The 19,922-nt window shown below is 37.7% G+C and overlaps 1 protein-coding gene across 3 annotated transcripts; it reads left to right on the top strand.

Moving 5' to 3' along the window:
• Window positions 1-14,859: 14,859 nt before the first annotated feature.
• LOC309696242 (uncharacterized protein) lies at window positions 14,860-17,212 on the top strand. 3 transcript variants are annotated; one of them, XR_014273402.1, is made up of 5 exons: window positions 14,860-14,920; window positions 15,728-15,861; window positions 16,283-16,457; window positions 16,602-16,767; window positions 16,920-17,212. XR_014273402.1 is itself a non-coding variant. In XM_082517392.1 (5 exons), the coding sequence occupies exons 2-4, from the start codon at window positions 15,820-15,822 to the stop codon at window positions 16,765-16,767; spliced, it is 396 nt and encodes a 131-aa protein (XP_082373518.1). In that variant the 5' UTR covers window positions 14,905-14,920; window positions 15,728-15,819; the 3' UTR covers window positions 16,920-17,212. The 3 variants fall into 3 exon arrangements, 2 of the variants coding, with proteins under 2 accessions (XP_082373518.1, XP_082373519.1); XM_082517392.1 differs by having other exon boundaries at window positions 14,905-14,920; window positions 15,728-15,874; XM_082517393.1 differs by lacking the exon at window positions 14,860-14,920 and adding an exon at window positions 15,168-15,274 and having other exon boundaries at window positions 15,728-15,874.
• The last annotated feature ends 2,710 nt before the right edge of the window (window positions 17,213-19,922 follow it).

Raw genomic sequence — 19,922 nt, 5'->3', positions numbered from 1 at the left:
ATTAAGTCTAAGTTTCTTAACAATGTTCCACATTCCAAGTAAATGTATGCACAGTGGTAATTCTTAGCATCATACCATACAGCGATCATGTTATTAATCTGATTACAGGATCTAGACTCACAATAGAAGACCCTGTGCAGACCAAACTTCAAAACACCTCTGAAACACTGTCCCAGTATGCTGTTTTTTAACTTTTATCCAGATGCAAATTTAGATATACTTCAGGACACAGCAGTTTCATGGTGCTTGGTCTTTGTCCCAGGATTTGATTCTTAATTTGCTTATTGTTTAGGTTTTTACTGTATTCCCTGTTTTTCGTGTCTTTTCACTCTGTGTCATTCCTCTATGTTCAGTTTAGTTCTGTGTCTCCGTTTCCCTGTTTAGATGTTGCTTTTCAACCTCTGTTTTAGTTTGGTTCCATTTCTCCCCAGAGAAAGTGAAACTAAACGTGTTGATTGTCAGTACCTGTGTCAGCTGTCTCAACATACCTCGTTACCTTGTATGTACCTTCACTTTGCTTGTTTTCCTCTGTGTGTTTCCCTGTTGCTCTCTGGTTTGGGTTGGATTTTCGTTCCTTTGATTCCTGGACTATGATTTGCATTTATGTTGGGACTTTTATAAGCCAAATAAAGGATTTGTCTTTATTTTTTAATGAACTCTATTCTTGCATGCTGCATTTGGATTCTCATATCTCACACTTTGCATCATGTCAAAAGGGGGTGTATCTCAAAGATGCAAGTGGTTCTGATATAACAAAAGTATTGGATGCCAAGGGTTTGCAGAGAAGGTAGCATGCGGTTGAACAACACTACATGGAAAATTCAATTTTTTTAACTTATTGTTTGTTTTTTACAATGTACTTGAAAAAACATCAATACATACATCAGTAGATATAATCTTTACTGAGGAAACAGCCAACACAACACACACAGCGCATAGTTTTTCTCACTTTTATCAAAAATATGCTGGAGATTGGATGGGGTGGGGAGCGTTGTTTGTCCTTCATGCTAAAATTCCTTTAGCTGTAAGATATTTAAGTGTTTGTATTTTTCATGCCCAATTCCTAAACATTTCAGTAGGATTCAAACTTAAGTTGACAAGGTCATCCCGTATTTTTTTTGATTGGATTTGCTCATATGCTAATGCTGATGAAAAGTTAACTTGTAATTCTTTGATAGAAAAGAAGTTTTTCCTTGCATTTGTCACATGTAGGTCTTTAAAGAGAGAGAGTCAAAGAGAGTTCAAAAACTTTTTTTCAAGTAAATCTATATTGGAAAGATTTTGGAAAATAAGGCTTGATCTATAACTGCCTACATGTGACTGTAACTACAGCAATGGTTATGTGCAACAAAACTTTAAACTGTTCAACTGTTCCAGAGAGGAATTGTGTCATGAGTTTGTATAATGGAAATTTGTAGTGCTGTTGAGTTCGGCAGGCATGCAAAACAAATATTATAAATATTTTATAGTTAAATTTTTTTATGTAATATACACAAAACTATGCACTTTTCCACATATTTTTTGACATATTTTCACCAGGGAGGGTACTAGACAGACCACAGTTCCCAGTGGACCTCCAGTTAAGGTTCAGGAGTGCATGAACTTTAACTTTCCTGTTGGCTTTGTTGCTTGTTTTGGAATTGAATTTCAGTTACTATGTGATCTCATAATCTTAATTGTTAGCTGCCTTCTGTCATCTTTATAAGAGCTTGAAAGAGTTTCAATTGAACTACTTATAAAGGCAGGCCAAGCTAAGGCCAGGGGTGCACATAAGTGGTCCGCAGGAGTGCATTCACTGTCAATTCACCAGTTAAGAGGTTGCAACGCGCGTTTGCATACATATAAAAGGCACTGTTTTTGTCTGCTAGAGTGGGATTTTCACAGCATATTCTGCACCACATCTCTGTGCGTTCATAATTTGTTTGAATCCAGCTCACCTCCTGCAACCACTTTTTACGAGAATACAGGCTTCTTTTGCGGTTTGGACTACTTTTGACATTTCTTTGGAGGTGGAGGAACACCGAAATAATTGCTTAAAGGAACTTGCTTCTTCGACATCTTTAGGAGTTCTAAACAAATGTCTGTCCTCCTCCAGAAAATCTTATGTACGCAAACGGGCGTTGCAACTTCTTATCTGGTGCACATCTTTTATTTTGACAGCGAATGCGCACCTGCGGACCACTTATGTGCACCCCTGGCTAAGGCCAAATTCTGGTTTTATTTATATTCTATCTATAGAGCATGGACTACAATCAGGACAGATAAGTAAAAAAGTGTAAAGAGTAAAGTAGAAAAGTAGAACCAGAGAATATAAAAAAGGCAGAAGATCCTGTAGGAACATCTAAACAAATCACAGCATAACCACAGGAAATATGTTACTGCAAACATTTGACAATTTCAAGAAAATGTCAGTTAAAAATGTCAGCACTCATAACCGTCAGTAAGAAAAACACCCCACCGACCTCACACCACACACACTGAGAAATCTGAAATACTTGAAAACTAAAGCAGCATTGTTTTGGAATCGGTTTTTATTTCCCCTCAAGTACTCCTGTCACTTGTGAAGAGAAACACTGATAACAGAGTCTCTATCAGGTGTGTTTATCAAGCTTGCAAAAGTAAAGATTTGTTTGTTGTGCCTTATGGACCAGGATGAACACAGAATGCTTGCATCTGTGGTTTCTGCTAAGCTTCTCAAAATAATTATTACTCAGCTTTTAAAATTTGTATAATATTTTCTGTGTATGCATGAGGGAAATATGTGAACTTCAAGATTAACAGCCATGCTGATTAACGTGCTGTCACGATGTGAATACAATACTTGGTGCCAGGTTTCCACATTTCTCATCTGTTGTGCAAGACGTTTTAATATAACCTGATGATGTGACCTGGATAGTTTGAAGAGACATTCATTTAAAGCTACACTAATCAATAGCAGTTCCTGTGACGTATATCTGTTGCACTAATCAATGATTAATTAGCATTGCAATCAATCAAAGCACTGATTTGAAGCAGAAATAATTAATATTACTCTCTGTGCACATCCCCTCATCTCTGTGGAGACATACCATGTTTATTGATTTTGCTTTCTGACATTTTAAACTTGGAATAGCAGCCAAAATTAGAGCCCAGCAGCTAAATGTTTACAAGGGAAGCTGATGGAAACCAAAACAGCATTTAAGGAAGACTAATTAAAGGATTTACACTCACTAGCTGAGTCACTTGGATTTCTGCAGAATGCATGGTCACCCTTTTCCCATGATAAATTTATGAATCAATATAGTTATTGGGTTTTTTTTTCTTGTTTTGTTTTTTTTAGCTTCTTACATTGCCAAATGGACAAACAATGACTAATAATACAAATATAATAAATAGTTTGACAATTTTTGGGAACACCGACTACTGGTTGTCTAGTAAAAACAAAAACATGACATACAGAAGGTAAATATATCTCTAATATATATCTCTAGCCTGCAGCTAGCTAGCTTGCTTGCTTAGCTTAAAGCAACGAGTGTAAATACGTCTCTGAAAGTAACAAAAACATCTAACAACAGGTTTGAAAAATTAACATGTCTTTATTTTAACTTGTATATAAATATTAGCAAACAAATGGCAATGTGGTCTTTAATGTGCGTTATTAAAATTAAATAGCCTTTTGTGACTATTAGCATTTGACCAGCAGAAATATTTGGTAACTATTTCTGTGCTATGTGGTATCTTTCTGTCCCTTGAATGACAATTTTGCAGTACAGACTGTTAGCACTTGGCTTCATTTTAGAATAAAAACTATGTTTCAAGAGATATTTTATGATGTTCAGCAAAGAAAAGTAGAGTTTTATTTCGAAATGAGTATAAAAGATATATTTCCAACCCAAACCATTCAACAGCATTCAACTCTGTATTATTCTTATCAGTAAAGAAGATCAATACTGGGTAACTACATTCCCTTTCACTGCAGGAGAACAGTTTCTTGCCATAATCTTTTTATGCTGAAATCTTAACTTTCCTACTTTAGAAATTTTCATTGACATCTTTGAGTATAATTTCACATGGACAAAAGCAAAGAATTGGAAAATGAAAGAAAAAGGTTAGCGGTGTCTGGTATTACTGATTAAATCTGTTCACATTTTAATAAGCACTCATACCATTTCACCATTTTGTTAGAGGGAAAGTGACCTTGATATTAAATTAACATTAGCTGGCTTACACAGCAGGGTAAGGCTGGCATTTACTGCCCTGCCTGCTAATTTGTTTTGGTTCAAGAGTGGCCATTCAGCTGGGTATTTACTGACAGAGATATCATGATTTTTATTTCAAAATGAAGCCAAATAATGACAAAAAAATTGCTGTTGCCTATGCATTCTACTTTCAACTCTATTCATTCTAGAGCACCGGTAAATGCTTGAGGGCACCAGCCAGTTTGGAAGTCAAACTATAATGTGCTTTTAGCAAGGGTTCAGTAGTTTTGCTAGTTAGCTTCATTGCTTCCATTGATTTTCTGGCTCTACACTGTCTAATCAAACAACTTCCCTTTCCATTGTACTTCACTACTGAATACACAGTATATCATATTAGGCCAACATCAACTTCTCCTTACTGGGTCCTTGAAAATTCTAGAATAGAATTTATGAGTCTTCTACTCTCATACAAAATATTAAACGATCAGACCTCTTAGTACCATATTATACCAATGGATAACTGCAGGCTGACTATTAACTACAGGACACCCAGCACTGCTTCTGTCAGCTAAAAACAGGAAACTAAGGCTGTAATTTGCACGGTTCTCCGAAACTGGACAATATAAGATTGGGAAAAAACATTGTCTGAGCTGAGTCTGTGCTGCAACATTCACAGGTAAGTCTGCTGGGATTAATTGTTGGGTGAATAAAATATTTTGGACACTTTGGGCCCCTCAGTACCAACTGAACACAGTTTAAACACCAGAGCTAACCTGAGTATTAGTATTATAGTACTGGTGACCATGTTGTTTGCATCCCTTTATGACAACAATATGCCAATCTTCTGATGGCTGCTTCCAGCAGGAGAACATGCCATGTCACAAAGCTCAAACTGGTTTCTTCAAAATGACATTTCTTCATTGTCCACAAGTGATATCCACAATCATCAAATCTCAATTCAGTAGAGCACTTTTGGGATGCGATGGAATGGAAGATTGGCTGGTTCGTGTAGGGGAGACCGGGGATAGTTGTAACATGGGTCAGTTGTAACACTTCCAATTTCTCCAATCAGGGCTAAGTTTCAAATGATGTGACTCATCCTGTGCATGCCCAACTCAGTTCTGCTATCACATGTGAAAAATCAGCACATTTCGTCAAACACAGACAATTTAACACGAAAAAAAGTAATTTGTATGCCAAAAAGTAAGTTTTTCTACTTTATTTCAATTTCTAATAGCATTATCTGCTTTGCAGTTAAACTCATCAAACTCAAATTATGTTATTTGTATGTCTATGGGGATATATTCTGTGTAGGTCTTTAGTGCTAATGTTTTAGCCGTTGGCTGTAATGTTAGCTAGTTCGTGGCTATAGGAGTCTGGGTCAGTTGTAACAGCAACAGTCTGGGTTAGTTGTAACAATAATGCAGATGTTACAACTTACCGCACTATTACTTTAACTTATATTAAACAAGTTGGGGCAACGACATCAGCAGAGATGTCGCATTTGTATATGTGGTTAATGCCATTGGCAACACAATTACTTCACTGTTTGTGTTCCCACACATACATTATGCAGACCTCTGTGTCAGAGATGGACCAGTAGGAAGTACTGGTAGTGGAAATAAGTCAGGATGGGTGCAAGAAACAGATTTCCTCATCTTTCTGAAGCACTCTGCAAACCTCACCAAGGTAAGCCATGATAAAAAGTAATGGAATTGCGATGCTGGTGAACAACTACATTTTTTCAGCTTCATTGTTATGTTCAAAATTGGTGCAAGAGTTGTAGGTTATAATGCCCACTGAGCCAATGAGGCCAAACTCAAGGAAGACCAACTAAAATTAATGAAATACTCAGTTGCAGAAAATTTTATAATTTGTCTTTTTTGGGGGGTTGGAATATGTTCAAAAGCTAGATTTCTGCATTCTGTCACACACACACACACACACACACACACACACACACACACACACACACACACACACACACACACACACACACACAGCTACATAAATGGATGTAAGTGCATTCATGTGTTGAATAAACAAAGATTACATGTTAATATTTTGTTAGTACCCTTATTTCATTGTGTTACATTTTACCCCAGGATATGTTACAACTAACCCGGACTATGGGGTTAATTGTAACATTTCACTCTTTGTGTTTGAGGCCATACCATGCAATGGGTAATTGTGCTGCAGAGAAAATAGCTGCACTATTTAATAGCAGAGACAAGTAAATACTTTGCATTACATTTTGAATCCACTACCTTAAAAGAGCTTCAATTTACAGACAGAAATGTCAAAAATGTTACAACTATCCCCGGTCTCCCCTACGTCAGCGGTCTCCAACCTTTTTTGCGCCGTGGACATTTATGTGCGACAATATTTTCACGGACCGGCCTTTAAGGTGTGGCGGATAAACACAACAGCATAAAACCCGTGCCGGTAACAAAAAAAAAAAAGATTTATTCATAACACACAGGAAAAGACCCAGGGAAACTGACTTAACGATAAAAACAATAAAAAAGGAAAAACTTCTGAAAACCATACATTTCACACCAGACGTACCAAACGAAACCGGTCTGTGGGGTTGGTGTACGTGACTGTGTCATGCTGTCATATTTCTGAAGGCAAAATAGGGTCCAATCCAGCACTAACGAGATTTAACTAATTAGCTTGCTGGTGAGTTTTTGTGAATTTAAAAACATATTTATAAAATGAAATGACAAAAAAGCAACAATCAGAAATGCCATTCATCACAAGTTTAGAGCCAAGTGGGATGAGGAGTTGTGTGACACACAAACACAGGCGCTCCAGACAAGTCCCAAAGTGTGAACTCTTGATCCAGAGGAAAAAAAAGCAGATGAGTGATGTTTTTTTTACTTTTTCATGTCAACTTCCTCCATTCTCTTTGGTTTTTTTTTGGAACTCTGAATAAGACTTACAGCAGTTCACGAACCCGTGTGATTAAAAAGTGATGTTAATGCAATCCCACAAGGAGTCCGGCTCATGCAGGCAGACAAAGAGCAGCAATCTCAAGGTGACCCCACCAGTCTCCCATAAATATTTTATCAAAGTCTGCACAGAGCTCAGAGATCCAGTCCCTGTCACAAAGCATTCTCTGAAGACTTATATTCCTCACAAGAGGAAGCGTTACTTTGCTAATATGTTAATACACACATGTATGTTAATCTACCAACCAGACCAATATGAGTGAAATCATTCATAAAGGGCTTGAGGAATGTCAGTGGTAGTAAGTGAAATACTTTATAGCTCTTCTGAGGTGTTCTCGGGTGGCAGCTTTTATTATCTGCCTCAGTTCTCACATAAAGGCTTCTCTCACTGCAGAGCTCAGTCCAGTGCAAAGGGTTTCATCAGCTCTCCATATCAAACCAGAAAAGAATTGCCTTTGGCATTTCTAAGTAATGCATGACTTCACTTGTATTTCTGTCTCTACTTTTAATCTCTGAAAATCGCAGACTGTCAGTCAGCATTTAGTCCCCGTCTGACACATCCAGAAAATGTCAAATTTGCTAAAGGAAAATAAAAAGAAACTCAGTTTAGAGTTCATAAGTTCATGCTAATCTGTGTCTTGACAAAACAGCATGATGCTCAGAACACAAATCAATAAAATGTTTTGTTTCTTAAGTTTGTCTGAGTCTTTTGCAAACTGAAGATAAACAAGCATAGGCACACTGTGTAGCATATGGCTCAGTCTGACAGCTTTAGTAGCTCCCTTTCTTGCTTTCAAGAGTTTTTGCATAATCCAAGTTCCATAACCATTCAGGAACAAAACTAAACTTCACTATAAAATGTGTATTTTTCTCTACTAAAACCTACAAAATATAGCATTTTAACAAGTTCCACTGACATAGAGCCAAGCTCTACAGTTGTGAAGCTAAACTGTGTTAATATCCATATAAGCATGTCTAAGAATATCAGTTTTGACATTAACTACAACTTTTTAAAATGATAAAATGAAATCATGCTTATAGTAAATTTATGATAATATTGTAACTGTGCATTATTGGATGGGTTGCACTATTGTAATCACATTTTTCACTAACACAGTAATGTAATATGTTACTGTACTAAATTCAGCTGTTAATTATGGTTACAATTATGGCTCAGTTATCTGCACACCACAGAATATAAAGGGGAAAACATTGGACTGTAGGGTCAGGTTTATATTGTTAACTGGTAATTATGTCTTAATGGATTTCAGGTTATTTTCAGAATAAAGCTAAAGTAATGTCGCAAGTAGTGTAACAAATTAATTTATTTGGTACTGTAATGTAGGTTGTATTTAGTAGTTGAGAGGAGGTGGCAGAAACGCTCAGCAGGACAGTCAAAAACACACGACCACACTGGTACTTGGAATGCCACAGTGCTTGTCCTTTGATAAACATACTCTTCACCAACCTCACAAGGCCCGGTTGAACAGCTGCTGTCTTACCACATGAAGCGAGCAGTGTTCATACAACCCGTAACGTTCGGGAGGTAAAGATACGAGGTCCATCTCAATCCATACGTTCATGTGCAAGCACATTTCTTCCACACGCTACAGAAGGCAGTGGCGCTAACTTGTTACATCATTAAACATTAACTTAGGTTGTTTTAAAGAGACACCACACAATTACGACTGTTACAGTACGTAATTAAGTAACATACAGCATCACGTTCAAGAAAAGTAATGAGTAATGTGTAATAGTTGCCTTTTTTTGAGTAATGACCCAGCACTGACTATATGATCCAACATAGTGGGTGGCAGTGCATTCTGTAAAGATGGTGACCTAAAGCTATAAATTCACTTTAACAGTAAAGTCCTTTCCAATAAGCTTCAAAAGACAAAATTTATACAACTTGACATTTAGGACTAGTATCCCAATAATATAGCTTGTGCCAAAACAACAGCTTCAATTTTTCTAAGCAGGATCCAGTCAAATCTTTGAAACTCTACTGGAGGGATGAACACCATTCTTTGGAAATATAATCATTGTAAAGGTGTTTAGGTGGAATCAGATCTGGTGACTGTAAGGACTATTACATATAAGCGAAACATACAAGAGAAATATAATAAATCATCATGCACTGTTGATGGGAACACGCCTAACAATCTTATATCTTTTTGTTGATTCGCGATTACTCTGCAGTAACAGAGCCACTATATCGCCCCAGGATCCACTTGGGTTCGGTTGGATCGGAGTTCAGCTTTTTACTTTAATTTGTCAGTAATTTATAACAGATAATGTACTTCATCTTCTTCTTCTTCCAGTTACTAGGGATCATCACAGCACATCATCTGCCTTTATCTCATCCTATTCTTAGCATCCTCTTCTGACACACCACCTTCTGCATGTCCTCCTTCACTAGATCCATGAACCTTCTCCTCCTGCCCAGCAGCTCAGTTTTCAAGATCTTTTGTCTAACATATACATTATCCTTCCTGAGTACCTATACTTCCATCCATCTGTATAGAGAGCGATAGAGATATAGGTGCTGTAAAAAATCCAAAGATATGTCATTCTATAATGTAACACTTGCAAGACCAACAATTCTTTTATTTTTGATCCATTGTACAGCAGTCCAGCTCGAACTATAAGCCTGGGCAGCACATAAAGCAGTTAGGGGTTGCTGGACTATCAAACCAGTGCTCTGGGCAGCACTGACACACTGACAGTGTCCGCTTCCAAAACTGTGCTAAGGGGGAAAGTCTGCAAAGCCACAGCAACCTACAAGTCTGACGATTATTATGAGCATCACAAAACAGTCATTTGTAGCAATTACACATGGATGAGAACATTTTTTGTTCCAGCCTGTGGACTACAGAGCTCACTGCTGCTGGCTGGATGAGCAACTTTGCTTTTCCACTTGCTATATTGCTAAAAATGCTAATCACTGAGAAAGGATGACTTTAAAATGTTATATCATTCCTCACTCCGAGTTAAGCCTGCAACTCCAAGACAGTTTTGATTTCTGCATGTATACGCTTGTTAATGAAAAGAAAAAAGAAAAAGGTGATTTAGTGATTAATTTGGGGGCTGAGTTTTTGCCTAACATTTAAAATCCCAGAAATCTCTTAGTTATCTTTTTTTTTGTCTTGTTTCTGTAAACGCAGTTAGGTTGTTCCTGTGATACAGACAATGTTGTCAGATGGAAGTGAAAAACGTGTGTTGCCTATAAATAGCCAGATAAAAATAAGCAGACAGGGGCAGCTTTGTTATTGTGAGGTGGTGCATATGTTTACGACACAGCACCAGTCATATTGGTAGCTTTTTGAAATGCCACATTGTTTTGATAAGTCTCATGGAAAGAAAAAATCACCTGTTTGACAGCCAGGATAGGTCCAGCAACACTTACCTTTTCAAACGGATGACGGGAGGACGTTTTGAAGCAGATTTTGCTTGATTCTGGCAGCTGGAAGAAGGGAAATAAAGAACAAAGCAAGGCGCTCTGAATGCTTCATTTATCACCTGCAGGCAGGGTCTTATCTAAATGCTGCCTTTTGGCCTTATTGTGGTCTGCTTCAATCCAAGAACCAAAGTGCTTATCCATGGTCGGCATATCGTAAAGCATCATCTGCAGCAATTTCCAACAAGAATTCTGAATGACAGCACGACGAAGGGCTTCTAATGGATTTGCCTTTGAAGAGAGTCACAATACCATCAGAGTGCATTAGTCTTCATGGTAATGATGTGTGTGACATATAATTTTGAGGCTGACTATGGCATGTCACAATACAGAAGACCCAGATGTGACAACCAGAAAAACCCAAGGTGCACTCGCATTTTTTTTAAAGATCACCGATTAGAAACTGAAGCAAAACATCAAAATATTAATTAGAAAAATGTTTAGAAGAACATTAGCCGTAGATATGTCCTTCATAGGAAAACAAACATACTGAAAAACTCCAGAATATAATTAGCATTTGAAATTCCTGTTTCTAAAGAAAGAATGAGACTAAGTGATTACCTGCCTATTGGCCATATGGAGGCTATAAATTGCTCTAATCCAGTTTAATCTGGATTAGAGTGTTTACATTAGCATTTACTACCTGAGTGTCCCTGATGCTTTCAATGCAAATACATCAATTAACAGAAGGGCTCTGACAACAGATTATAGAGGAGTTTTTTTCATGCACCCCTCCCACCCATCTGCTTGTTGTGGAAGTAAACCAGGATTGTAAGCAGCATTCTTTGACATTTACAAGTGCTGACACAAAACCCACTTCACTTCAGTGGCCCGGTAAAAACTTCACTGGCTTTGTATGTAAACAAAAGCCAGTGAGCTTTGTTTACCACTTAAAATAGAGGCTCTGCTTCATATCCAGTGAACCCAGAGTAACTGGGCACATTGCAGGGAATCTGACACACATTATTTCAGACATGCACTGTACTGCTGTAATGCCACAATCACTACCTTGAGTAGATATTTTTAGCATTGTACACTATGGCTGACAGTGATTTGGCTGTTATCTCCTCTCACAGGAATAAATAAGATTCTCAGGACCACAAATCTGAACACAATAATTGTGGCTTAAAGCTAAAGATTTACAAATATTTATGAATGTGGCAAAAAAAAAGCTGTTTTGACAAATAACTTTTGGAAATTGAGCTGCAACAAAGAGCCACATTTTTAATAGCTTAATTATGTGTGAGACATCAGGCTTCCTTAGGCTGGGCTGTAAACTCAATTACAGCTGTTGGGCTTTTTTTTTAATAATTACTGTTAGTAAATACATCCTAATTTTCCTAAGATCCAGAATATTATCATGACCATTGGCATCATATGTGCATCTTCTTTCCGTGGCTCCCTTTAGGGGTCCCCCAAGTGCATCATCTGCACCCAAGTGACATCCTCCCTTTGTCACATAAACCCTCTGCATGTCCACCTTCACTACATCCAGCCATGAATCTTCTCTGCTCCATATCCAACTCCCTTTGTCTAATTGATCCACTATCCCTCCTCTGCACATGTCATCTTTTTTTTTTGTATGTAATTTGTATAGTATTTTTTTCTCTCTTATTTTCTTTTCTAAATGTACTTGTGTATTGTTCACATGTTGAAATAAATTATCAATCAATCAATCTTGCCTCTCTAACTTTGGGTCAATATTATCATATGTGCATATGTAATTTACGTACAGAAACTAAAAAAATAATATTAGCAGCTTGATAACTATGAAAAACACATTGCACATTTTCAGTGCTTAAGCAACTAGAAAATATCAAATAAATGAATCATTCTGTGACCTATACAAACTGGAGATAATGTGTTATTGTTGTGGGAATTCAGGAATTCAGTTACACCATAACACATTTTTTATTTCTACCCAATTTAAAAGACCAGTTCCCAAAAATCATTAAAGACAGCAATTTTCATAAAAACCAGTTCATCTATTACAACTGCAGATAGATCCCCAGCAAACCTGAATTCTGGCACTCCCCAATTTCAAATGAAATAACTGGACTTGTTGTATGTATTGGATTTGTTTGTGCAGCTCGTAATTTGTTACAGGTGCTTCCATTCCTCCAAAGAATATCAAACATCAAACACAAACGTGCCATTATCTCAGCTGGACTTTTGCAGTGTTATGAGCTGTGTGACCAATACGTGAATTTATCCTGAACTTATCCAGATTTAGCTTCCTGTCAACTTTCCTGCTTAAAAGTGAAGTTGCATGTATGGCTGAACACTACAGGGAGTGCAGAATTATTAGGCAAGTTGTATTTTTGAGGAATAATTTTATTATTGAACAACAACCATGTTCTCAATGAACCCAAAAAACTCATTAATATCAAAGCTGAATGTTTTTGGAAGTAGTTTTTAGTTTGTTTTTATTTTTAGCTATTTTAGGGGGATATCTGTGTGTGTATTTACCAGTGACACCAATATAACATCTCCACATTCACAAATATACATTTCTGACATTCAAAAACAAAACAAAAACAAATCAGCGACCAATATAGCCACCTTTCTTTGCAAGGACACTCAAAAGCCTGCCATCCATGGATTCTGTCAGTGTTTTGATCTGTTCACCATCAACATTGCGTGCAGCAGCAGCCACAGCCTCCCAGACACTGTTCAGAGAGGTGTACTGTTTTCCCTCGTAAATCTCACATTTGATGATGGACCACAGGTTCTCAATGGGATTCAGATCAGGTGAACAAGGTGGCCATGTCATTAGTTTTTCTTCTTTTATACCCTTTCTTGCCAGCCACGCTGTGGAGTACTTGGACGCATGTGATGGAGCATTGTCCTGCATTAAAATCATGTTTTTCTTGAAGGATGCAGACTTCTTCCTGTACCACTGCTTGAAGAAGGTGTCTTCCAGAAACTGGCAGTAGGACTGGGAGTTGAGCTTGACTCCATCCTCAACCCGAAAAGGCCCCACAAGCTCATCTTTGATGATACCAGCCCAAACCAGTACTCCACCTCCACCTTGCTGGCATCTGAGTCGGACTGGAGCTCTCTGCCCTTTACCAATCCAGCCACGGGCCCATCCATCTGGCCCATCAAGACTCACTCTCATATCATCAGTCCATAAAACCTTAGAAAAACCAGCCTTGAGATATTTCTTGGCCCAGTCTTGACGTTTCAGCTTGTGTGTCTTGTTCAGTGGTGGTCGTCTTTCAGCCTTTCTTACCTTGGCCATGTCTCTGAGTATTGCACACCTTGTGCTTTTGGGCACTCCAGTGATGTTGCAGCTCTGAAATATGGCCAAACTGGTGGCAAGTGGCATCTTGGCAGCTGCACGCTTGACTTTTCTCAGTTCATGGGCAGTTATTTTGCGCCTTGGTTTTTCCACACGCTTCTTGCGACCCTGTTGACTATTTTGAATGAAACGCTTGATTGGTCCATGATCACGCTTCAGAAGCTTTGCAATTTTGAGACTGCACTGTTAACCTTTGCTGTATTTTTCACAGTAAAATACCACAAAATGCCCAGTAACTTACCTGAAAACATTTCTACAGTTAATTACTGTAATTTGCTTTGCATTATGGGTATATTAAGGTTATTTACATTTACTTACTGTATTTTTTAAAATTGCGGTAGTAGTTATACCTACCGTTAACACATTAGCAGTAGTGCTACTGTATTATGTGATTTGAATGGTTCATCATACTGTTTGTGTATTTTTACTCTTTCAGTGGTTGGTTGCAATAGTGCATTACATTTTAACTCTTTCACTGCCAACCATTTCCAGATTTTCCTCCAACCTATGCCATTTGTCAGTATGATACCAGTGAAAGTATTATGGTTTTGACTTTTTAGGGGACTTGCCTGTGTGTAAGGTTCAAGAATTCTGATCATCTAATCTGCTGCATGCAGTTGTATGCACATGCACAGCTGCTGCAAATGTGTGCTTGCCACTGCGTTGCCAAAGGCGAACTTCAGTCAGTGGAGAATATTGTAATAATTTGGCGGAGGCTTCTCAGTCGAGCAGTAACTGAATTGCTCATTTACTGAACGTGCAACATGTACAGAACTCTTCTGGGAACTAGTCAACCCAACTTAGTGAAACACACACTGAATGCATGCTGGCCCCGCCCACCCACCTACCTCTACCAACCACCACTCCATATCCTGACTGACATGACCTGTGATCCAGTGATTGACAGGAGAGGAAAGACAGGCCAACTTTGTTAACTCTTCATTACGATATGCTCGAGAGGACAAAAGATTTTGCACCTCGTTATTGTTGGACCTCTGTGTGGAAACTGCAAACAGGACGTCATAAGGTAATGCAAAGGACTCTCCTACCTAACATACTCGTTTATTAATTCTTAAGAGCATATATATTTTTTGTGTGTGGGGTGGGGGGGGCTTAAAATCGGTGTTAGCTTGGTCGAAATAGCACATTAGCTGAATTATTCTGGAAAAAAATAGGTTGTGTGTGTTTTTTTCTTTTCTTATTTAAATATATATTTAGATATATATTTTCCACGGGGAGGGGTGAAGAACACAGGCACAACGACAGTCTTTGTCTTTTTCCCGCCGAGTGTGGTGCATTGTCCTCCTGCGCTTCTGTTCTATGACTATTGAGAAGCTGGCCATGCTAACAGTGGGACATTTAGCTTCAGCTAAAGCAGCAGGTAAAAATACACATTTAATGAGAATAAAGAAAGACAACTTTTTTTTGGAAATTTAGAGACTGCTAAAACAATCTTATCCAGTTTTGAGCTTGCTCATGTAGGTTAGCCTGCTTTATTTAATTTTGTGTGAGCTGCAGTACACAACACTAAAAAGTTAATATAACATTAGGTTGGTGGCATGAGGAACTCCAACCTAAGTTTAATATTTATTATTTTTTTAAGTGGGAAGGGGAGCATGTTTTTCCTTTAATACAACGTCTTCCAGGGTCTTTTTCATAGGAAAACCGTGTAACGTCTGTGTTAGGTTGGTCAAAAGAGCAATTAGTTGAATTATTCTTGAAAAGATGGGTTGTGTGTTTTTTTTCTTTTATTTACTTATGTAAATATATTTTTCAAGGGTTAAATAAATACAACATTAAATTAACAATTGTCTCTCTGTCTTTTCCCGCCCAGTGTGGTGCATTGCTGTCCTCCTGCCCTTGCTGGCTGCGCTGACAGTGTGATGTAGCCTCAGTGTTTGTGTTTTAAAGGCTTTTTCCACCAAGATGTCTGTTGAGAGAGAGATGACCTTACCCATCACACCAAGGGTAATAGCGCTTGGTAAGTAAATAGTTTCAATCCTCTTGTAATATTTTTGTAAAAAATCTATGTAATTATTGTGGTATTTGTACCCACAACAACTTACTTAACAGGGGTTTGTCTGTTTTATATTGTATAAAAATAGAATACACACAGTTTGCTGCTGTTTCTCTTATTATTTATTATACACAATGACCAACAGGAAAAAACAGCCTAACATTTCAGCACAGGCCAAAATGCCAAAACATTAGGCAGTTTTTTCCTGTAATTGATCATAATTTTCATTACATAATAAATAATAAGAGAAATAGCAGCAAACTGTGTGGATTCTATTTTTTTACAGTGTGAGGCCTGCTATCCAGCATTCTTGTGGAAACCTTATTTGTAAGGGTGAGCACATTGTCTTATTGGACTCTTGTCTGTTTTTAGGGAATAATTTCATGTCTGCAAGCCGCTGGATGATCAGTTTGGAGGGCAAGGTATTTTATGAGCCTGAGCAGATGCATGACTTTGCCAGCACCCTTGCTGTCTTCTTTGCGTCATACTACGTTTTCAACCTTGAGTATCAGGAGTCAGCGTCCATCACACAGGAGATGATACAGAGGTAAATACTTTACACCATTAAAGCTTACACCATTTAAGAATGAAATATATGTGATAGCTTGACTACAGTTGCAGAAACATATAGGTGATTGCTGTAATGTATGTTTTAATTTTGAAATTAAAGCAGCCTTTTTTCCGTTAAAAGGTTCTTTGTGAGGATCAATCCAGACATGGGAACAAAATGCCCTGCAAAACTTGGTACAAGCTGCAAGACAGGTCGTGTCGTAAAGAGGAAGGTTACAAGCATCAGCCCTCGGATCACCACCTTCCTCCAGCGGCTCTCTGAGTTTGAATGGAGGACTTCCAACTAGGTAAGAATACAGAGATGATAATATCTTTTACATAGCTGATAATTATATACATACTGTACACACATCCATACAACAGTATGAATGATCTCAGACAGATGTGAACAAGTGAATAACCTGAGCAAACATGAATATTGATGATGTGTCTTTGACAGGTGGTGATAAAGACTACGCTGAACCCGACCATCCTGGTAACGGAAATCTAAATCCCATGTCACATTCTATTTCCTGGGACCCACTGATAATTATTACATTTTGTAAATGATTTTTGTTTTACAATTGTAATAGTTTATTTAATGTTCATGCTGGTGGGTTTGTCCTGTTTTTAGTGGAATGAAAAACTGTTTTCCTTAAAAAAATCAGACACAGAAAGGTGAAGGACTGTGTAGTTTTCATGTACGCTTCTATTTATTTTGGTTATTGACATTGTTTTTATTCAGTTGAAAAATGTTTTTTCTTGTTAAAAAAATATCAACAATAAATGTTGGTTTAATTCACTATTCTGAGACTACTTTATTGAATTATATTGTTTTTTGTAAATGTTCTTATATTGAATATGAATGTTAATATTATTTTATATGCTGTAAAACACAATTACAGTCTAAACAAATTATACTGTACACAATTACAGTGTTATACCATAAACCACATTTGCAGTACAGTGATACTATAAAACTTAATCACGGTAAGTCTTTCTAACTGTAAACCACGTTTACAGTAAAGCTGTTATACTGTAATATATGTTTACAGTAAAGTGGTTGAACTGTAAAACATCACAACAGTAAAGATACTGTAGATTAGTAATTACAGTAACTTACTGGCAATAGTGTTGCCAGTAAGTTGCTGTAAAAATACAATAAAATGTCTAACAGTGTGCTGCATCCCCCTGCAAGATATCTCACTATTTTTGACTTTTCTGAGCCTGTCAAGTCCTTCTTTTGACCCATTTTGCCAAAGGAAAGGACGTTGCCTAATAATTATGCACACCTGATATAGGGTGTTGATGTCATTAGACCACACCCCTTCTCATTACAGAGATGCACATGACCTAATATGCTTAATTGGTAGTAGGCTTTCGAGCCTATACAGCTTGGAGTAAGACAACATGCATGAAGAGGATGATGTGGACAAAATACTCATTTGCCTAATAATTCTGCACTCCCTGTCAGCGGTCCCCAACCCCCGGGCCTCGGACCGGTACCGGTCCGTGAGTCGTTTGGTACCGGGCCGCCAGAGTTGAGGCTCAGGTGTGAAATGTATGGTTTTCAGGGTTTAAATCGTTTTTCAGCGTTATTTTGTTATCGTTTTTATTTTTTCGGTACCGGTACTAGTTTTATTTTGTTGTATTTATCCGCGACACCTTAAAGGCCGGTCCGTGAAAATATTGTCGGGCATAAACCGGTCCATGGCGCAAAAAAGGTTGGGGACCGCTGCTATATGCACTGCAAAAAACGATTTTCAAGAAAGTAAAAAAACCCTTGTTTATGGACATTTTTTCTTATTTTAAACTTAATATGACATGTCATATTAAGTTTGATGGAATATTTAGTGTATTATACTATTTTGGGACTTTGAGCATTTACTGCAAATGGAAATTAATAGAAACTCCATTTTAATAAGTTTTTGTTTATAGGTCACTCTGAGTTGCATGGCATGTTTATTTCTATGCTCCTTTGCTGTCACTGTCTGTAGCAATAGTCCCTGTGGCCTTACAATCAATGCCTGTACAGCGTGTTTACTCTTCAATGAACAGTTATCTCAGTAGGATAGGTCATGGTTAATAATAACAAAGCTGTAGATAGGATCCTTCACATGGATCACAACAGAGACCCTTGATCATTCAACACATCAGTGCTTCAGTTACTGCCCAGGGTAATAATGTTTTATCTTTCTTTATAGAGTACCAACACTTATGGTTATTATCAGAGCAGTGTTTATTGTAGGAAATCTTGATCTGATCCATTTTGATATCCAACTCATTCTCAAAAAGAGATGACTTGTTAGTTGGGTTAAATAGAATAACAAAAATCTGTACAAGTCATTACCTGGTGTAAATAGAGCCATCTGGTCACACAGTGTATCTCGTATCCTAGTTTTTCTGGCAGTCACAAAACTATGAAATATGTTTCCTGCAGAAGAAAGCTGCAGGTGAGCACCTGCAGTGTCAGTTGGAATTAATCCTAAACTTTATCACCCCATAACTCAGGGTCCTCGATATGAATTACAATCTGCTTTACAGTATAATCTTTGTGGAAAACAAAAATAAAAGGCACAAGTGCAGAAGTGGAGCGGAGGAAGAGACAGGAAAACCTTCTTTGATTATTATCAAGCCATTCTACAGCATCAGATTGGAAAAATTGGACATCAGTTCCAGACTTGTGACATTAAGTCTGCATTCTGTAAGGCTGCCCCCATCTGATTCTCAGTAAGGCATCAAAGCAATTTGTCATTTCACTTCCAAGGTCAGTGGGAAAATATTTTTTTTTGACAGAAGAGCAATTCAGTGCAGGTTTTACTCTACTTTTCAGAGTAGTATTTGAAAAGTATTTCACTTCCTCTTCCAGTTGTGTCTGTCTGCCAGTGGCAGAACCTTCCTCTTCTGCTTTGCATGGGAAGGCTGGCAGCAGCAGGGGAGGGATGAGCAGTGTTGTGGCGGATGAGCCGTGTGAGGAATACGGCACGGCACCATGTCAGTCAGGGAAAAACTGAGACCACAGGCATGTCAAACAACCACATGCTAAGAATTTAAATCTGTGAACATGACTCTATCGGGAATCTCTCCTTTATTATCCGCCCCTGCTGTAGACTGTGGAGCACTGACACTGACAAAATGTAGTAAAAGGTTATCGGAAAAAATAAATAAATAAAAAAAAATAAAAAATAATAATAATAACACATACATACATGCATACATACATACATACATACACATATATATATATATATATACATATATATATATATATACATATATATATATATATATATATATATATATATATATATATATATATATAGATCACGGCCGTAGTGATCGATGTAGCGGTTCCGAATGACAGCAATATCAGGAAGAAGGAACACGAGAAGCTGGAGAAATACCAAGGGCTCAGAGAAGAGCTCGAGAGGATGTGGAGGGTGAAGGTAACGGTGGTCCCCGT

This window comes from Aulonocara stuartgranti, assembly GCF_965226115.1.
Source record: "Aulonocara stuartgranti genome assembly, chromosome: 19".
In the NCBI taxonomy this organism is placed as follows: Eukaryota; Metazoa; Chordata; class Actinopteri; order Cichliformes; family Cichlidae; genus Aulonocara; species Aulonocara stuartgranti.
This window is presented reverse-complemented; position numbering and strand designations above follow the sequence as displayed.

Excerpts from the sequence above, each read along its gene's own strand:
- LOC309696242 (XM_082517392.1), top strand. The coding sequence starts at position 15,820 with ATGTCTGTTGAGAGAGAGATGACCTTACCCATCACACCAAGGGTAATA. Across the intron at positions 15,875-16,282 it reads ACCAAGGGTAATAGCGCTTG|GGAATAATTTCATGTCTGCA; the intron begins GTAAGTAAATAG and ends GTCTGTTTTTAG. Across the intron at positions 16,458-16,601 it reads ACACAGGAGATGATACAGAG|GTTCTTTGTGAGGATCAATC; the intron begins GTAAATACTTTA and ends TTCCGTTAAAAG.